At 35.2% G+C, this 19,384-nt stretch overlaps 1 protein-coding gene across 7 annotated transcripts in view; it reads right to left on the bottom strand.

Moving 5' to 3' along the window:
- The window catches only part of LOC149801922 (advillin-like), a 102,075-nt gene that overhangs the window by 36,415 nt on the left and 46,276 nt on the right, over window positions 1-19,384 (bottom strand). For 6 of the 7 annotated variants that reach the window (XR_016420757.1, XR_016420758.1, XR_016420756.1 and 3 more), the window contains exons 2-5: window positions 2,714-3,045; window positions 1,712-1,786; window positions 663-719; window positions 305-382 (exon numbers count right to left, since the gene is read on the bottom strand). Coding sequence is in view for 3 of the 7 variants with exons in the window: in XM_089956307.1 (XP_089812433.1) it covers window positions 305-382; window positions 663-719; window positions 1,712-1,786; window positions 2,714-3,045 (542 nt within the window). In the remaining 4 variants the exon portion in view is untranslated. Of the gene's footprint in view, window positions 1-304; window positions 383-662; window positions 720-1,711; window positions 1,787-2,713; window positions 3,046-12,159; window positions 12,291-19,384 lie in introns of those variants that run through there. The other variant, XR_016420759.1, reaches the window with a different exon arrangement.

The raw sequence follows: 19,384 nt of genomic DNA, 5'->3' as shown, positions 1-19,384 counted from the left end.
ACACAAACACATGTTAAAGGTATACTTGAAATTTTAAAAACAAATGGTGCCTTTCATACAACCTATTAGGAAACAAAGTAATATTATAAACGTTACAGGTTATTAATGTAGATGAAACTCGAAGGTTTGCACTGAAAACGAATGCTACACCGCAGAGACCAGTACGCAAAATTCAGTCAGATGTAAGAATGATCGGACCTATATCATATAGGAGGGCGGACAATGATAGCTGTGAAATCACCAGGAAGAATCCATAAAAATTTGTGATGGTAAAGAAGAGAGTCGCATTGATTGGAAAAGATACCTCTCTCGAGAAAATATGTGCACCGGATAAAATTCGGTCCAACTCACTGGCTTTCTCTTCACATTGCATAGCATCGCGCTGCAAAATTGGAGATGATAATGATTAATGTATATGTTTGTATTGGAAGTGTATGTGTAAATGAAAAAGTCGGATTATTTTAAGTCTAACAAAAACAGATGTCTGAAGATGCATGGAATTATGCTCAATATGAGGTAAATTTGGTTGGTTTTATATGGGCATGAACGGAGTTAACATCCCTATTGTAGTATTTGACGATACTATTATACTTTTCGATAATATAAAAATACGGAATCCAATAAATCAAAGGTTGAAACTACTAAAATTATTTTCGTAATACCTCGGTGCAGTTGCTTCCTATCCAATAGTGTAAAGAAGTCTCAAGGTAATCATCGACCTGCAATGGGAACACGATACAAATATAAATATCAACAAAATATAAGTTAACATGTTGCCGTGAAAGCACAACTGAATTATTTTTGGCATAGCTTCTAAAAGAAAGTTCAGCTCAGGTCGTGATAAACTGTTCCAAAGGGTCACATTTTTGCCTTTTCTTCGCCATTCTTCATGCGTTTCCAGATAGTTTTGAATAAAGGAGAATCACTACATGTGTCACTGTCACTATATACGTCATGGCATGGTTTCTAGCACACATTTTAACGAATCATGAAGTTTATTTTCATGTTCCCAGTGGAAGACAAACTGTCGAGTCCAAAATTGTATTTTTTCGGGGCTGATTCTTTCCATCACATTTTGGAACTAATAAAGCTGTGCACGTAATGGGTTAATGTGTGTCAACAAGCCTAAGATTGTAGGCCTTGTTTAAGAAATAGACCCTGCTCTTACTTTTTATATTTCTACTGCTTTTGAGTGCACAGATAGCTGGGTAATAATACTTTCCAGTCAATTAATTTGTTATCATTTCATGTTGTTTCAGCCTCGTACTCTTTTAACAGTAGAGACGGTACGGTTGAGTTGCAGTCGGGACAGAAGGATCGTGGATTAATAGTTTCCTGGAAGAAGTATTTGTTTGCTTGGTTCTTCTGTGTGTGTGTCTTGGCAAGCAACACATAAAAGTTATATCATTCCGAGACAAGGAAGGTGTTTAGTCCTGAGGCATAGCATGTCAGTCTATTTGAGCTAAACAAATCGTGGAATTGGAGCCCCCGCCCCTTCGTCATGATTTCAGCAGGCTAAGCACTGAACCACTGTTGTGTTACCGTCACCTTTCGGCTGAATTGGACAGTTTGCATATGTATATATCCTTCTCGTGTTTCATGTGAAAGGAGATAAAACTATTAATCTAATATATAAGTAAGAGCTGGTAAGTACGTCAATTTAACCAAGCCAAATATTAATTTTCATTCATATAAGAAATGTACAACTTACGTGCAAAACAATATAGGCCGATCCTTCGTGAAAGAATCCAAATTCTTTTTGTTCAATAATCCACAGTGAACGTCTCTAAAAATGGAGAGTATACATGTTAACGTATGGTGACATTTCTTTAAAAATGATTCTGTTAAAAGTGTGTGTGTGTGTGTGTGTGTGTGTGTGTGTGTGTGTGTGTCAAAATCAAATCATATGGACTAAGTTCAAGGGACAGTTAACCATGAAAAAAGGGACAAAATAAAAAGGAACGAGCAAGACAAACAAAAAGACAATACAACCTAAGACCTATACCATATTTATGTTACTAGTACTTCAAAAATTAGAACACAAAAGTTGTTATTCCAATATTATCTCTTTTTCCAGACATTCAGATGACTACGACTTAGCAAACATTGGATGAAGTTAACAAAGCAATTCCACAAAGGACAGAAACGGTGAAATGTCAGTTAAAGGGGGGTTAAGAGCCAATCTAACATTTATACATATGTATTAAGTCATGCGTGTTACAACGTGCACATAGTAAGTATTTACTCAGTACGATCTGTATTATTTCCAGACAACAAAACGTTTTAGATTTATGTAAATACAGATTAGTGATATGCTAGATAAAGATTAGTGATATGCTAGATAAAGATTAGTGATATGCTAGATAAGGATTAATGATATTCTAAATAAGGATTTGAGATATACTAGACTCAAAGATTTTTGGGAAGAATCAAAGAGCACCTTGAAAATATTCAGCTTTTAAGTGCAAGATATTGCAGCAAATTTGCGATATATGACTAAAGCAATGATGCGCTCTATAGAAAATAAGCCGTTGTCGAACATGAAAGATGACATTCATGTCGCGGATCTTTATGTTTTGAACAATTTACATTCTTAATATTTTTTCTAGATTTATTTTCAAATTATTCTAACAACAATCCGTATTGTGACTAAAACTCGAAAAAGCTTCTCAAATACTTACATGATTTGAAATGGACAAACAAAAATATTCACCTCTACTCGCCACACCAATAAACCCGGTTTTATGGGTTGGACGTCAAAGAACGCAGGCTCCATGTCCTTCAGTGCATTAGGAGTAGGGGACCTGGCCCCATTCCTATCTCCTAACTGGATGTTTTTCCTGAAAGGATCATCTGGGAAAGTGGTGCTGGTCCGGCCACTCCTGGGAATAGGTGATGAGAAACTTCTCTCCAGGGCGGACGCGGCACGGATAAATCCCATCGGCCTGGGACTAACTATATCACTCCTCTCCCGACTACTTACGACTCTAGCATGTCCCTTTGCTTTTGTGTCCCGCTCTCCAACCTTTGTTGGACTTTTCAAAGCTGTGGACGTAAGAAAATATATGTTAACAGTGGTGAGCACATGTAGAAAATTATTAGATTAATGTTCGCATTATTTGAAGGAAAACAAGTTAAAATATCATAGTTAATGAATAAATCTAGTTTTAGCAAAAGAAAATAATAAAAAAAAAATCAAATTAAAGAACAACCAAAATAGTCGCGATAAGGAACACATAGGTAATTTATCACATATCATGGAATACTCATTCAGCTTCATCTTTTTTCATCTAAGTGATGGATTGCTTTGCTAAGGCTGTTCTACAAATCTAAACAAATACGCTGATATTGTCATTTAATATTACGTATGTAACGCTCACGTAGAAGCTGTCGCATAAAGTACTTACGCGGGCTTTAAAACTTTCTACAGGAACACATACCCATTACCTGGTCAAATGCAGGGACAACAAATATATGCCCACCAATGAATGCGTTATATAATTAGTGAAAACAAATAGACGTCTACCTGTCTACCTCAGACTCTTTACTTCCTCTCAAAATTATAACCTGGCGGATGGACTTCATACTGAGTTAGCTGTTCTCCAACGTACTACATATTTACAAATCTCCTTTAAATCTCCTTTTTTACATTTGAGGATGATCATATTTAAAACCTTTATCTTGGTTACTTGGCTTACCTTTCTCCATGACATCACAGCCACAGTTTGCCTAGCGTTTGTGTTACTACGGCACCAAATCTTATCCTTCTATTAACGCATAGCTTTCTACGGTGTCTAGTGTAGATAGCAAGCAATTTAAATGGAGAGAAGACTAACAATCAAAATAAAAAGTCATCGTTGCACCCATCAAGTTAATTAGTATAATTTTATGATTACTATAAAAATAGTTGGGAAAAATATTAAACAAACATATGTATATACTTGCACGAGCTTTTAAGATTATCTTGAAAGTTAAGTAAACATTTGGCAATAAATAATCAAGCTATTGTGCCAAGTAAAATTATACAGGTGCAATTATACAGGTATTATTATACAGGTACAATAAATTACTTGTACAGCCAGATAACCAGTCACCAAACTGATAAAATATTTTCCTAACATTTTCCTATTATGTAGAAACAATAAAAACTGAAACTTTCTAAGAAGAAATACCTGATTACTGGAGAATAAATACTTCTCAAATTGGCAATATTTGCAATTATTTTTTGTTGTTAGAAATGATGGTAATTTATTTTAATCACTAATGTCATCTGAAATTCAAGACGATGACCAATATATACCATTTTATTTGGTCTCATGGGCTTAACGTGGTGGTCAATATATTTGGTGGAGTAAGACTCGTTAAAAAATACAACCGGAAGAACAACAGACCTGCGGGAAACTACAAAGGAGTGTTATCAGTGATCTGAAAAGACAAGTGACTTAGATAACAATGCCAACAGTGGCCCTCCAATAGACACACGTAATGCCACCAGTGGCCCTCCAATAGACACATGTAATGCCACAAGTGGCCCTCCAATAGACACACGTAATGCCACCAGTGGCCCTCCAATAGATACACGTTATGTCACCAGTGGCCCTCCAATAGATGCACATACTGAATATTCTGCAGTTTCTTAATATAAAGATAATGAAGAAATATGAAAAAGAATATCCATTTGTTGCTTTAAAAAATCCATGAAATCTAGCCAATATCGACAAGAACCTATAAACCTTCTTGCACAACACAAATACCTTGCTACTTTACAAACCCATCTTAATTGACAACTGCAAATAAATTAAGTCCCACGTATTTTCTGCAGTTTAGCATATAAATAGCTGCCTTTATTCCTTCCTGATGATACTAATCGTAAGCTACATTCAATATAAAACAGTGTCGAATAATTAATCAAAATTCCCCGTTATAGACAAGTCGGTTTCAGTACAACTGTATACCCTAAAGAGTTTATAATTCCATTAAATATAAAAATGCATAATTGAAAAAATTGTACGTAATACGTAACGAAAACACTCGATGTGTATTGAAAATGCGATCAGTATCCCAGGCAAGAGCATCTTCATTTAATCGATATCAATGATTCTTCTCTAAAAGAATAGGGACCATATATATATATATATATATATATATATATATATATATATATATATATATATATATATATATGGATGGATGGGTGGGTGGGTGGATGGATGGATGGATGGATAGATAGCTAGAGACAGACAGACAGACATACAGACTGATGTATTAAGCTTCAAGGAAAGTATAATATGTCTCCATGACGTTTAAATGTTTCTTTATATTGAAACTTCCGTACCTTTAAGAATAAAGACAATCACTGAAACGGAACCGAAATGTTCATGGTTTCCGGAGAAAAAAGAAACTACAACAATACTGAAAGAATAAATGAAAACCAATAGTTCTGTTATCTTTCTCAAAGGACAATAAAGTCAACGAAGGCAGTGAGATGTAAAATATAACCGCTCCCACCCACCCCATGCATACATTCACACTGATAGAGCCACTCAAAATGATACACAGAAGTCAATTATGTTATGATTTTATATGTATTCAAGATCCTGTTATTAGAGATGTCTAACATTTATCGGCATATTAAGTCTAATCCCTAAGATGCAGATGGTTTATTTCCTGCAAGTAATCACAATGCAAAAGCAAGCGTCTACATGATTCGATCCTCACCGAATTCTGATGATTAAGATTCATGTTAAATAGTTCCTACTGCAAAGTTTTCCAGTCTATAAGGGCCTTACTAAATCACAACAGTATATGCTATATTCCCGTCTCGATCTTTTTTTCATATCTACACGTAAATAGATATCAGTGTACGGACGTACACCTATGGTAACGGCCGTTTATGTGTTATTTGGTATGCTCTTCAGAAATATACGTTACACGGTTTTGAGACGGGCGAAGTTAATGAAGGTAATACTTCCTACTCGCTAATGATGTCACGAGAACCAATATTAAATGTGTATATTGCACGAAACGTGGAGAAGTAAAAAATCAACCCTTTTCAATGTCATGTGCTAATCATAACGCTGTACTGTTGATTCGCGGTTGTCTTAAGTCCATCTCTGAAACCATACGCATCTGAATCGCATTATATAATAATTGTATAAACTTCTATTAAAATAGGAAATGTAAGGTTGCATCTGATTATTGATTGATTAAAAATTCTTCCTGCAGTTTTGATTTTTCTATTGCACTGTGTGAATGTTTATAAGGCTTATCGTGGTAACTTTACAAAACCGTCTTAAAAAGATTGGCTTTATTTCCCAACTTGTTGATATGTCAAAATCTCAGGCACACTATCACTGCAATTGTAAAAAAGTAAGCTGTAGTGGAGTGACACGTCAGCCATGCCGCCATTATGCATTTAAGTTTGTGTTATTTAGTATCTGCAATCATATTTTATTAGTTTAATATGCAGAGGCTAATAGAATACCTTTGACGAAAGGTAGGCTGTAGCCTATTTATCAAACCTCGTGCACATGTTGACCAATCCAGAAATAAATAAATATATATATATATATATATATATATATATATATATATATATATATATTAGCACAATAATTGCAATCTGACCCATACAGATAATAGCCAAATAAATGTACCCGTCATCTATATGAATCCTTTTGGCAGGAGAGTCCTCCATTAAAATAGTCTTTGATTTTATTCTTCTAAGGACGGGGCTCTTCCATTTATATGGAATCCTATTTAATTCTTTAGGCTAGAGACTATCCCATTTATATAGAATCCAATTTAATAAGACAACAGGCTTCTATTTGTATAGAATACTTTTTTATCATTTAGGCGAGAGACCCATTCATTTATATAGAATCCATTTTGATATTTTAGAGTGAGAACCTTCCGTTTATATATAAAGCTGTGATCCATTAGGCAAGTGACTCCTTCATTTAAATAGAATCATATTTGATCCTACAGGCAAGACTCCTTCATTTATATAGAATCCTATTTGGCCATTCAATAAAGAGACTCTTCATTTACATAGAATCATAATTGATCCTTTAGACAAGAGACTCCTTCATTTACATAGAATCATATTTGATCCTTTAGGCAAGAGACTCCTCCATGTACCTAGAATACTATTTGGTCATTTAGGCAAGAGACTCCTTTGTTTATCTAGAATCCTAATTGATCCTAAAGGAAAGAGAATCCTTCATTTATACAGAATCATAGTTGGTCCTTCAGGCAAGAGACTTCTTCATTTACCTAGTATCATATATTATCCTTTATGCAGGAGACTTTTCGTTTACAAAGAATACTATTTGATTCTATAGGCAAGATACTAATTCATTTATATAGAATCCTATTTGATCCTTTAGGCAAGAGACTCCTTCATTTACCTCGTATCCTATTTGATTCTTTAGGCAAGAGAATAATTTATTTTCATAGAATCCTATTTGAACCTTTAGGCAAGAGACTCCTTCATTTATATAGAATCACATTTGAATCTTTCGGCAAGAGACACATTCATTTATATAGAATCATAGTTGATCCTTCAGGCAAGAGACTCCTTCATTTACCTTGAGTCCAATGATATATTTCAGGGTACACAAGTAGGAATCAGAATGGGATTCAGATTCAATCGGCTAGTATATCGGGACGCCCAATTCATTCTAAGCCGTAGTCGTTTTTAATAGTTCGGCTTTTTCTCTCCTCTCCTATAATATACCTTTCCCAATATAGAAGTCCAGATGAATAGCTTGCCCTTTGGTATGACCCTTGCCTTCATAATTCGTGTACAATGTGTAGGAACTAATTGTTACACCTGCCATCAAGTGCCTATTAATTCGTACAATGTTGTGCTGTACATTTACAGATAAGAAGTTTATTGTTGTAATGGCAAGTCAAATACAGTATTTTGTTGCTTAATTAAATTTTGCTTCATGTACGTCACTAGTAGAATAGAAATGGATGAATTCTGAGCAAAATCTAAACTATAGTAATACTTCCAGTGATATCTGATGCCTTGCTTAATCTACAAAACAATGGCTTTTACTGAACCCTGCCATGTGGAAATTGCATTAGCAGATTTATTTCTTCCGGCTATTAATTAGAATTCGTCGAATGGCGCTTGATCAACGGAAACTAATTTAAAACTGTTTACAATAATTGTCGTAACACAAAAATCCTGAAATCCGAGACATTTACTTTATCCGATTTGGAATACGAATGTCATGGTATTAGTTTACACATTGGACATACGATGGGATCTACCGGATATACACCTCAATTATCCGAATTTTGTTTGAAACTCTATAGACTGCTAATACAGGAAACACTTCATCAATTCAAAACCCATTGCTTTAATATACATCATGATATTAATTACTAGCTGTAGCGCATTCCTTTGCCTGCAACTCAAGAAAACTCGAAACAATCCGGAAACTCGAATAAAATGTCGAACTCTGTATCTCTCTCTCTCTCTCTCTCTCTCTCTCATCAGGACGCATCCGTTAAGTTACGCACATTGTTTCAACGTCAAGTTATGCCGCTGGTAATAGTATCGGTATATGCAGCTAGTCACCCGAAACATAATAAGTCTTGTGATTCAAAAGGTGTACGACATTGGAAACCTTTTTAATCATTTCCATGCTGCATGTGTAAAGTCAGGAGGGTGAATTCAAAATGAAAATGGCATGTGTTTCCAACTAAGCCTAAGATTTACATGCTTTAGTCATCACTTGACTTTGAGACAGGTATACAGTAAGCCACGTCTTAAGGGCATGCGATTCATATTGCAATATCGAAGAGCATGGAGGTTAATCCAATTATGGTTAGCATAGTATGAACTTATACTATACTGTGTAAAAATCCAATCGAAAATTAAAATAAGGCCTTGGTTCAACAACTTAATCAAAGACCTTTTCGTCAAAGATAATGACGTGGTAAAGTTTCAAGATGTGAGATGAATTCACTGAAATTTGTTTCTTTCAAATAATATCAAAGAAGATGGCCGATTGCTTTTCAACGGCACTTTTCATCACTTCTATAGACCATATCATGCTGACGAATGGGAGCTATTAATATATCGCGGCTATCAATGGATACAGCTTAAGAATAAATACAACCCCTATCATGGTAATTATATGCGATTAGAAAATGAGATTTTAAAGTGTGTGTGTGTGTGTGTGTGTGTGTGTGTGTGCGCGCGCGCGATCGCGTTCGCGTGCTTCATGCAGACACCAAGGCTAAAATAATAAAGCTAAAATGTATACCTTTATACGAGAGACATATTTAATCTGTCGATCTATACAGACTGGACACCATCGTCTGGGTCACATTACTTGACATCTATAAAATATTCTTTAAACACCAAAGACTATCTTCTTGTACACATAACATACAGTAGTCTTTAAAACACAAAAGACGATCTTCTTGGACACATAACAAAGCATACAATAGTCTTTAAAACACCAAACTCATCTTCCGGGACGTATAACTTACATACAGCAGTCTTTAAAACACCAAAGACCAACTTCTTGTACACATAACATAACATAACAATAGTCTTTAAAATAACCAAACACCGTCTTCTTGGGCACATAACGTAACATACAATAGTCTTTAAAACACCAAACACATCTTCCTGGACATATAACATAACATGAAATAGTCTTTAAAACACAAAACACATCTTCCTGGACACATAACTAATCAAACAATAGTCTTTAAAATATGATGTGAATTTGGAGAATCTTGTGTTGCAGTACCTCTCCCACTTGTCAGCCGTAACTCTCTATTTATCACTAGGTTATGTTGTAAACCGACCAGCCGATAGTATAGCCTGTGACAGCCATACAAGCTATATGGCCCACTGTCTTTATATAGGTTGTCAATCGCACTCAGTGGACCACTTAGTCGGTATATTTATTGTTATATTGAAGTAGTAGTAGTAGTAGTAGTAGTAGTACCTTACAACCTCGCTTATAAGTAGGGACAAACTGCAAACAACAAAGATCTTGATCGGCTGTAGCATAATGGGCCGACAGATTAGGGTCGTTGTTGTTTGTTCTACTGATTACTCCTAACAAACTGCACAGACCCAGATCTGCCGGCGCATAATGTGCCTGCGGATCTGTGTCTGTGATGTTTGCCATTGGATTCAGTTTTTATGCTCGTACATACGGTAGTACTCTAATAAAATTGTTTCTATCAAATATAAATTATTTTTTCCTAAAGTTTTGACCACATATGAAATAGAAATAACAATTATCTTCACAAGCTCCTGGTGACGTACAATATATATATAATATTGCACAACGTCTTGAAAATAACTAATAGTAGAAATATGACGATTAGCAAACTCCTTGGTACATGGGGGATTTTTTGGTAATTGAACGCAGTTTGTGTCACAATATTAAACATAGTTTTCAATGTACCACACGGACTTCTATGCAGAACTATACTAATTGTGCGTGTTGTCCATAAAAGGTCTGCTGTCATGTACGGGTTAATGCATACTTATGGGTCTGTCTTACAGAAATTGATGCCATTATTCAAGGTTAGATATAAAATCAGTTTGACTAACGCTGGGTAGGATTAAATGACGGGGTAGTTCTTACAATGATGGGTAAAGCTTAAATACATGTGACATAATCAAACTTTGTCGACGGCATTTTATAGGACATTACTGAATCACACAATCAACATAAAAATCATTATCAGTTTTGTACTGTGTCAAAGATGAACACCAGACAAATCAATTTATTATCCTACATTTCTAGTCATCACAAATAATTGAAAACTTTTTTAAAATAATGTCAGTTTATACAAACCTCTTCGAGCGCATGTAAGGCTAACTAAAACTTGAGTCTGAAATAAATTAGCCAGTAAGCCATATATATCACACAGGATGTCAAACGTTGTTTATGACATGGAGAGGGATAGCTGGACATGAAGTTAATGTACATGTAATAATGTTATAACTTTTATATTGTGGCAAATAGCATAAAATAGTTTTAGGTGGTGATATTTGAATTGTTTATTCTATTTCTTTTTAAACTGGCATCACATGAAAATATATATTCATTGAAATAAATTATATCTTTTGGACGGATTTTAACATGTCCTTCTCAAACACTGGGTGAATTATTATCGTACGATGTTTATCCCAGCTTTGAAAAAACTCGGTAAAACAACAGATATCCTTAAGGAAATATAGTTCCTTTATACTAATGCAAAAGTGAAATCTTTCAATTACATAAAAAGATAGTTTTATAATAGACGATGGGATCACCAACAGTGCAACACAAAATCAGTGTTCCTGGAGACAAAAATGTACATGCCATATTACTGAATGGAGATTCATGACGTAATATATTATGTTCGTGTTACTCTATTAATGGAGATACAAGAAATAAAGAGTTCTCGACTCAGTCAGCCGGTCTGAAATACTCACCACAATGTCTTCATATTTGCATAGATCTGAATAAATCTAACAAAGTACTGAAACAGTCTACACTATACTTTTTACCAAATGTGTATACTAGTATCAAGTAAAAAAACAATTTAAAAATAAAAATGCTAATCGTAGTATGCAACAATAATCGTTTGAAAGTGGAATTCTCTTCTTTTAAAGTCTAACTAGATAGATTGTTTTTTGTTGTTGTAGTAGGGTTTAACGCCATTTTTCAGCACAAGATAGGCTATACATGGCGGCCAGTATAAATGGTGGAGGAAGAACCCTGGAAAACCCCGGGAAGAAGCACTGACCCACGAGAAGCTACTGGCAAGCTTTCTCACGTACCCACGTTAGCCGAATCTGAGACTCGAACCCACGCAGACAGAAGTGAGGTGGCAGTGATCCGGAACGGTGAACGCCACTCGGGGCCCCCACTAGGTAGATAGATAGATAGATAGATAGATAGATAGATAGATAGATAGATAGATGATGCAAATGCAAAATCAGAGCCTTGACAATACCTCTCTCATTAGTTCTCATTAGAATAAATGCTAGGTTCTCATACACTTAGTGACGTACTTCAGGCTGTCATTGTGCAAGGACTCTCCCCAGCATATTTAAGATACCTGATGTCAGCTGTACAATTGTATACTCCAATGATTTGAAATTCCTGCAGTCACCCTACTCACCCCAATCCCCAAGACACCGGATAACTCGGATCGGAAAGTCCCATATATTGTGTGGCAACAATCAATAAATGCAAACCTGGAACCGTTCCAACAGAATTTCCATGCTGTTTTGTCAATTAACAACATGAAATGTACACCATCTAAATTAGACAAAATGCTTCTTCCTGCTAATTTATATTCATATATGTCTTTCAGTTTAACCAACTATTCAATTATTCATTGATATGCCAGCAGGCAAATCTGCCTTGTGATTCTGTGCTTATATATTACAACTCAATTACCCTTTGACATTCAAAACTCCATGTAAAAGTCGTTCAGCTGTAAAATCTAGCAAAGAAAGGTACAAAAATTGAAAAGTTTTATGACAACAGCAAAAAAGTATCCGATATTGTAAAGTGGGGTATCTTTATTTGATTGCTATTAATCGTGTTTGTCTTCATTTGATTGATATTAATCGTGTTTGACTTCATTTGATTGATATTAATCGTGTTTGTCTTCATTTGATTGATATTAATCGTATTGTTCTTATTTAGAACCAGTTATGACGCCTCCAATACGCACAAGCGTGCTTCCATTTTTTCGTTCAGGTAGAGTTTTCTTACACGTGAATCCAATGGAAGCAAATATAGTAATACAAAATATAAAATTTACCTAGGTAAGTGTCCACTGCTCCCCAGATGTGAGATATGTGTTTTATCTCCTTTAATCGGTATCTATATAAATTCAGTGAAGAAATGAACAGTGAATTTGTAAAACATATATCATTACGAATATGACTCTTCCATTTCGAGAATAAAGATATCGTGGTGGATAATATAAAAGGGCAAATAACTCTAATAATAGGGGTTTTATTGTAAAGTAAGAAACAATAAAGAACTTTCCACATAAAATGTTGGTCAGTATATTCTGACAGGCTATCACAATCTAGTGATTTTTCTCCGTCATATGGAGAAGGTTTATTTATTTTCCTATAATGTATAGCCAATAATTGCAACATGGAAAAGTCCACATTGTGGTGACTATATCTTATACGATTTTCCCATTAAAGTAAGTTTACTGCTTAATGTTTGCCGTTATATTCAATATGCTCCGTCAAATAAAAAATCTTTTCTTTAGAGTATATTCAGAAGCCCACATTGATATTGTTCTGTTTTATGCAATTCTGATCACGATGGCTTTTCATTAGCAGTATTTATCAATATATTTGAAAACCTCAGAAAGGACTTCCTTAATTAACATATGCTTATTGCCTCTATTACACCTTAATCTGACATTTACGTGTCTACACACATACGTTCACAAAATCCAACCCTACGTTCTAATTATAATGTTTCTCTACTCAAAGCCAAGATAGGAACTTTTGAAGTGTGCGCGATACTCTACTGCTATGAAAAGGAATTAAAAGGAAGAAAAGAGTTTCCATGGTAGAGTTGTTGTTGTTCTTGTAGGGTTTAACGCCATTTTTCAGCACACGATAGGCTATACATGGCGGCCAGTATTAATGGTGGAGGAAGAACCCGGGAAATCCCCGGAAAGAACCACCGACCCTCGAGAAGCTACTGGCAAGCTTTCTCACATATCCACATTAGCCGAATCCGAGACTCGAACCCATGCAGACAGAGGTGAGATGGCAGTGATCCGCAACGGAGAGCGCTTTAGACCACTCGGCCACTCGGGGCCCCTCCATGGTAAAGTATGGAGGTATATATTACAACACGCTAAAGCGAACACATGAGAAAAAAGCAAGCTACCCAAAGCCTATTTTTTATTCGACCTTGGACAATATTGATATTTTAATTACTTTTTCTATAGCAGGGACATAAAACCTTTATTGACTGGTGGCCAAAACAGATAAAATGCTGAAGGTCGCGAGCCCCATGATCATGAACAGTTCCTTATCACTAATTATGTATATTAATTAAAATGCATATTTTCAAACGAAGTGCCTACATGGCTTCGGGCCACACAATGTAAAGGACTGGGCCGTCGTTTGGTCACTCTTGCTCTATAGCAAGACATACCAACAATAGTACCGAGATTTCCTTAAGTTTACAGTGAACAGCACATTAGTTGTTCTATAGCAAGATAAAGCAACGCTGATATTCACGATTTCGTAAGTTTGGACAGAATAACATGCAAGTTTGGACAGAATAAGATGCAAGTTTGGACAGAATAACATGCAAGTTTGGATAGAATAACATGACAGTTTGGACAGAATAGCATGCAAGTTTGGACAGAATAACATGAAAGTTGTTCCATATCAAGATATAGCAGAGCTAATATTGACAATTTTCAAGTTTGGATTCAATAACGCGGTCGTTTTGTGTTGGATATTTATGTTGTCACGACTTATGACTTCCTAAACATACATCAATGTACTGAAAAAATATGTGAATTCGATTCAAAAAATAGTGTATCATATTTTTATTACCACCACCTTAACTCCTCCCACCATGCAGTATGTTTGTTGACTCTTTAATTTAAATTGTTTAATTCAGCCTTTTTGTTTCTAAGATCAAATGTTATGTATAGTCTACTGAAACGTATCGGAGTTCAAAGCAGGTTGGTAAGCAATGTCTAAAATATATGATGGTCTGATTATTTGTCTCACATTGTCTGTGAACCACAGACAAAAGGAAAAATAAAACACTGACCTGAATAAATAAGCACGATAACCAATCAATACATATCTGCACTTGCTCCACCTCTAACCTCAAGGGCTTTTTAATCCAATCAATTGTTTTCTTTTATCTTTCCCGTACAAGATAAAAGGCATATTGATTCCATTCACAGGGAAAACAAAAGCTATGTCTCGATCACACAAAGTTAGTCGTGATTTAGAAGTAGATAAGAAAATTAAATCAATAAATCGGGAGTAAAACAAACACTTTTAGAGGAGATGTAAACTACAATGATTATATTGCACAAGACAAATGTCTGCAGTCTGAAAAAAAAATGGTTCTAGGACAACATTAAGGCATGTATGAACAAATGTAGCCAGATATTGCTTTCCAAATGAGTTTTAGGGTGATGAAGCCATTTGTGATGTCTGCCAAGCTGTGTGTGTTAAGTTTAAGGTTTAGAAAGCAACGAAAAACTAAATGGTCACAAAATCAAAAACAGAATGTATAGTATCACGGCGAGATTTCATCATTATAAACCTTAATACTTAACAACAATCATTAATTTCTGTATACTTTGAGGTCGCCGAAACTAATTAATTGTCAATGTTTTTGTATACCTATTGGTTCGTGCGTTTGAAGTACCCAAACTTCAAATTGACTTCATAAATAAAGCGAATATTGCCATTCTTAACATGTGTTTCTTGTGTTTAGTAAGTGAGGAAAGTAAATATGCTTTTAATTGCTTGTAACCACTGAAATAGTTTTAAGCCAGCGGGTTTTGTTTCTAGAATGGCACGACCACGGTCAGGTCAAGGAAGCTGCATGTAGTCTCAAAAGACAAAGACGCGCTGCATTTGAAAAATGCATTATCTGCCATGAAACCAGGAAAGAAAAACCAACACCATTAAATGTCAGTGAATACAGGTTTTTGAAACCATAAGAAGATGCACATTCCAATGCGACATTAGAGATCCACAAAACATAATTGTTGAACGGATTTATGCAATCTGTGTGTGTGCACAAGAGATGTGTAGACTTTTCAGTGTGGCGCCCCAAGACCTGCAAAACATTGCGACCAAAGACTTTGCCACTAAGCAGATTGAAGAAAATATATTGGAAACTAATCAGAAATACCAGTAACACCTGAACGATTTTATCGATGGGAGGCTTCTGCCTTGTGATGGGAGAAAATACAAGTTCAGAGATCACCTGCCATAAAACAGCTGGTAGCTGCATGGGATACTGATGTCCAGGGGTAGTTTGGGCTCTTAACCACAAGACGATCTGTTCCAAACGTCGGTTCAAGGCTAGGACAGACACGAAGAGAAACGAAGTATATCCCAATTCATACCAGTTCCTGCCTATTCTCATGTATCTACCTCCCATTCCGGAATCTTGTAAGGAATTTATACTTGCATCTGTAGCACAAGGTGTATGCGTTCACGCTGCAAGTGTAAGAAGTTTAGTCTACTGTGCACAGTAACTTTTCAATGCAGAGTCACCAGCAACACTTGCGACACTGAATAAGGAATTATATACGGGATGTTGCTTGAAAACTGAAGAGAAAACTTAACGCACGTTAAATATCATAAAAGATCTCCTTGTCGTGTTACCTCCAGTTGATATGTTTACCAAGACTCTTGTTTCCATATCGGGTTAACAATCTTCATTGACAATATAGTAATGAAGAGAAAAGTTAGATATTTGTTGTTTTGGTTTTTAAAGATAAAGCCGGTTACACATCGTCATAAGTTTTCCCATGTTTATTAATGCTTGTAGTTAACTTTAAACTTTCTGAAGTGCGGCCGGAGCTGTTGTTAAACTTCATTTTCCTATAGAACATAAATCAAGTCGTTTGTTTTTCCTAATGTTTGTGGGATTAATTTACGTCACAATAATTCTGCTACAAGCCAGAGCTCTATACCAAAGTTAAGTATACATAGTATAATGCAAAGGCTTGAAATTTACTTGAATAAGGTTTTTTTTTTTCACGGAAGAACTTTAGTCAAATATATGTCGTGTTCCATAAAAAGAATAAATGTCCTTGACCAACAATATTATTCGACAGTATTATTTTGCTGCAGTTTAGTTAATTTAGCTTGAAAAAATTAAAACGTTCTAAATGAGACTATATAAGTGTATCTTAATTATGGTTTAATCCAAAAAGGTAGTATAAAGTAGCCCTCAACGATTCCATAGTGTTATCGTCTGCTCCTCCGTATTAGTGGCCATTTTGTTTGGGTAAAATTTGATGGTCAAAACTTTACCCAAGGATTTAACAGACATGAAATGTAGACTCAATACCCTAAAATCATTGGAAAAACAAGTTTGAAACGTTTTACCTGACAGTATATGCAAAATTGAATCTAGGTCTGTTTTATGGCAGCCCTTTTGTTTTTCTGCTTTTTAAGCGTTAAGCTTGAAATATACAGTGTGGCAGACCGCATATATGGATTCAGAAGGTTTCTTAAAATCTGATTAATCTTTTCCTCGAGTAAACTCTTGTAATACAAATTTATTCTTTGCTAGATATTCGACTCTCTAGATCACCTTTTTTAAGAAGTGTTTGTGTGTGAGTGCGTGCCTGCGCGTGTGTGTGTGTTTTTACGTTAGGACAACAATGCTTACAGATACATGTATGAAATACTGACTAGTTTTTTGTGTTAAGTGAATATAATTCAACGATAGATAATTTCGTGTTAATGGCAAATTATTTGCGAAACATATTTTCATCGATATTATCGTTGGTACCTTGCTCTGTTCGTGTACACCAAATAATACTTTTTGTCGGCGAAGAAAACTATTTGCACCAATTCTCTGTCGATGGTTTTATGTGCTTGACTATTAATATATGGGGGGGGGTGCGTGTCTCGTTTTACCTTTTCATTAAACACGTTATGTAAGAAAACCAGTGGCAAACTATTGACGTTCAAATGCCCATGTTTCTATTTGAAGCAATACAAAATTAAGACAATCAATGGACCATTTATAAATAAAAAGGGGTAACAAATCAGTTTAATTGGAAGATTATCTTTCGCGATTAGTCTTGGATCAAAACAAATGATATATTTCCATTGGTCAAAAGGGAGGCCTATTCAAAACTGAAAAAAAGTTTATCTCTGTTATACTTTTCTTGTAAGTTGATGACCACCCATCACAGCGATCCTTCCTTTTACGCCGTACAAACTCCAGAACATATGATTTCTAGAGTATTTAGTGTATATTGCAAGACTTTGTCATCCCTTCTATATTTTTTCTATTCATCAGTATACTGATGTACGGACCGGTGTAGTGTTATCACGAGAGCTGAAGAAAGTGATTTATCATTCAGTTAGATACAGATAAAATAAAATAGCTGGGAGGCGTTAAAGAGCTATATGACACTTCCACGCGAAATATCCGTCATGTTTGTGAAAGACTGTAACTTGGTGGTAGGAGATACATTTTTATTGGTGGGACTTTACAAACAAAACTTCGTAAACAGTATAGAACTACCACATCTTCCCATTTTAACCATTCGTACATCCATTAACTTTCCCTATCATATATTAGTATGGAAGACGAATTTATTTCACCGTCAATATTAGGCGTCAAGTAAATATCTGAAACAAACACCAAGGCTACCAAACTATTCAAAAGCTTCAACAATCATCTTAAGTTACATTAAACATCACGTTTTGACAACTTTACGTAATTAACAAGATGAAACGCTTTCCATAAACTCTCGCAGAAAAAGATAAACAAACTTCAAAGAAAACTTTTTATACAATATGTTTTGTCTGCTCTCTAGACAACATATATTGAAGGCTTATATATCACGCCATAAGATAATATCAAGGGCCGATGTTTATGATAACAGAGAATCCTTTGCAATAAAATATATACACTTGTATTTCAGTCAGGTGCCTCTCTTTTATATATTTATACATTCTAAGTACTTGACTCTGACACACCTGTGTATTTATTACAGATTTGCTACATGTATGCTAGAGCACGCTCTTTAATTACAATGTCATGGCTGCACCTATGCTATTCTAAACATTTTTCAACAGCCTTTCAGTTTGCCTGTTCATGTTTATAATATGGGAACTGACACAGACACTTGATTAATCTGTTGTAGTATATATTTCATAGTAAAATATTAAGAAAATCTCAGTGGGAGAAAAATGATATCGCCACAGTAGTGATACCATCAATATAATGGCAATACTACTTATTAAGCTTCTTTATTCATATTTAGGAAATATATTTGCTTCTAAGCATGTTATTCAAACCTGTGCTTCCATATTCAGGCCCATTTCATTTATCTGTTGTTGCTTCTCTCTCTCTCTCTCTCTCTCTCTCTCTCTCTCTCCACATCAGGATGCACAGATCTTAAAATGTGTCAACTATAGCTATAGACGATTTAGTCTACATTTATACAATCATTCATGTGCCATCAAGAATGCCTAAAAACGTATTCCATTTCAAACATAAACTATCTTATAACTTGCTTTCTACGTGAATTACGGGAACTATCAGTGACTAACTACATGACGTGTTCCTATGTGTCACTTATACAGTATTGTATCCTACAGCATACCCATAATACTCCGCGACAA

The sequence above is a fragment of the Sinohyriopsis cumingii genome, chromosome 4, assembly GCF_028554795.1.
Source record: "Sinohyriopsis cumingii isolate HCF-2022 chromosome 4, ASM2855479v2, whole genome shotgun sequence".
Lineage (NCBI taxonomy): Eukaryota > Metazoa > Mollusca > Bivalvia > Unionida > Unionidae > Sinohyriopsis > Sinohyriopsis cumingii.
Note: the sequence above shows the minus strand (reverse complement) of the source record. Positions and strands in the feature narration are given on the sequence as shown.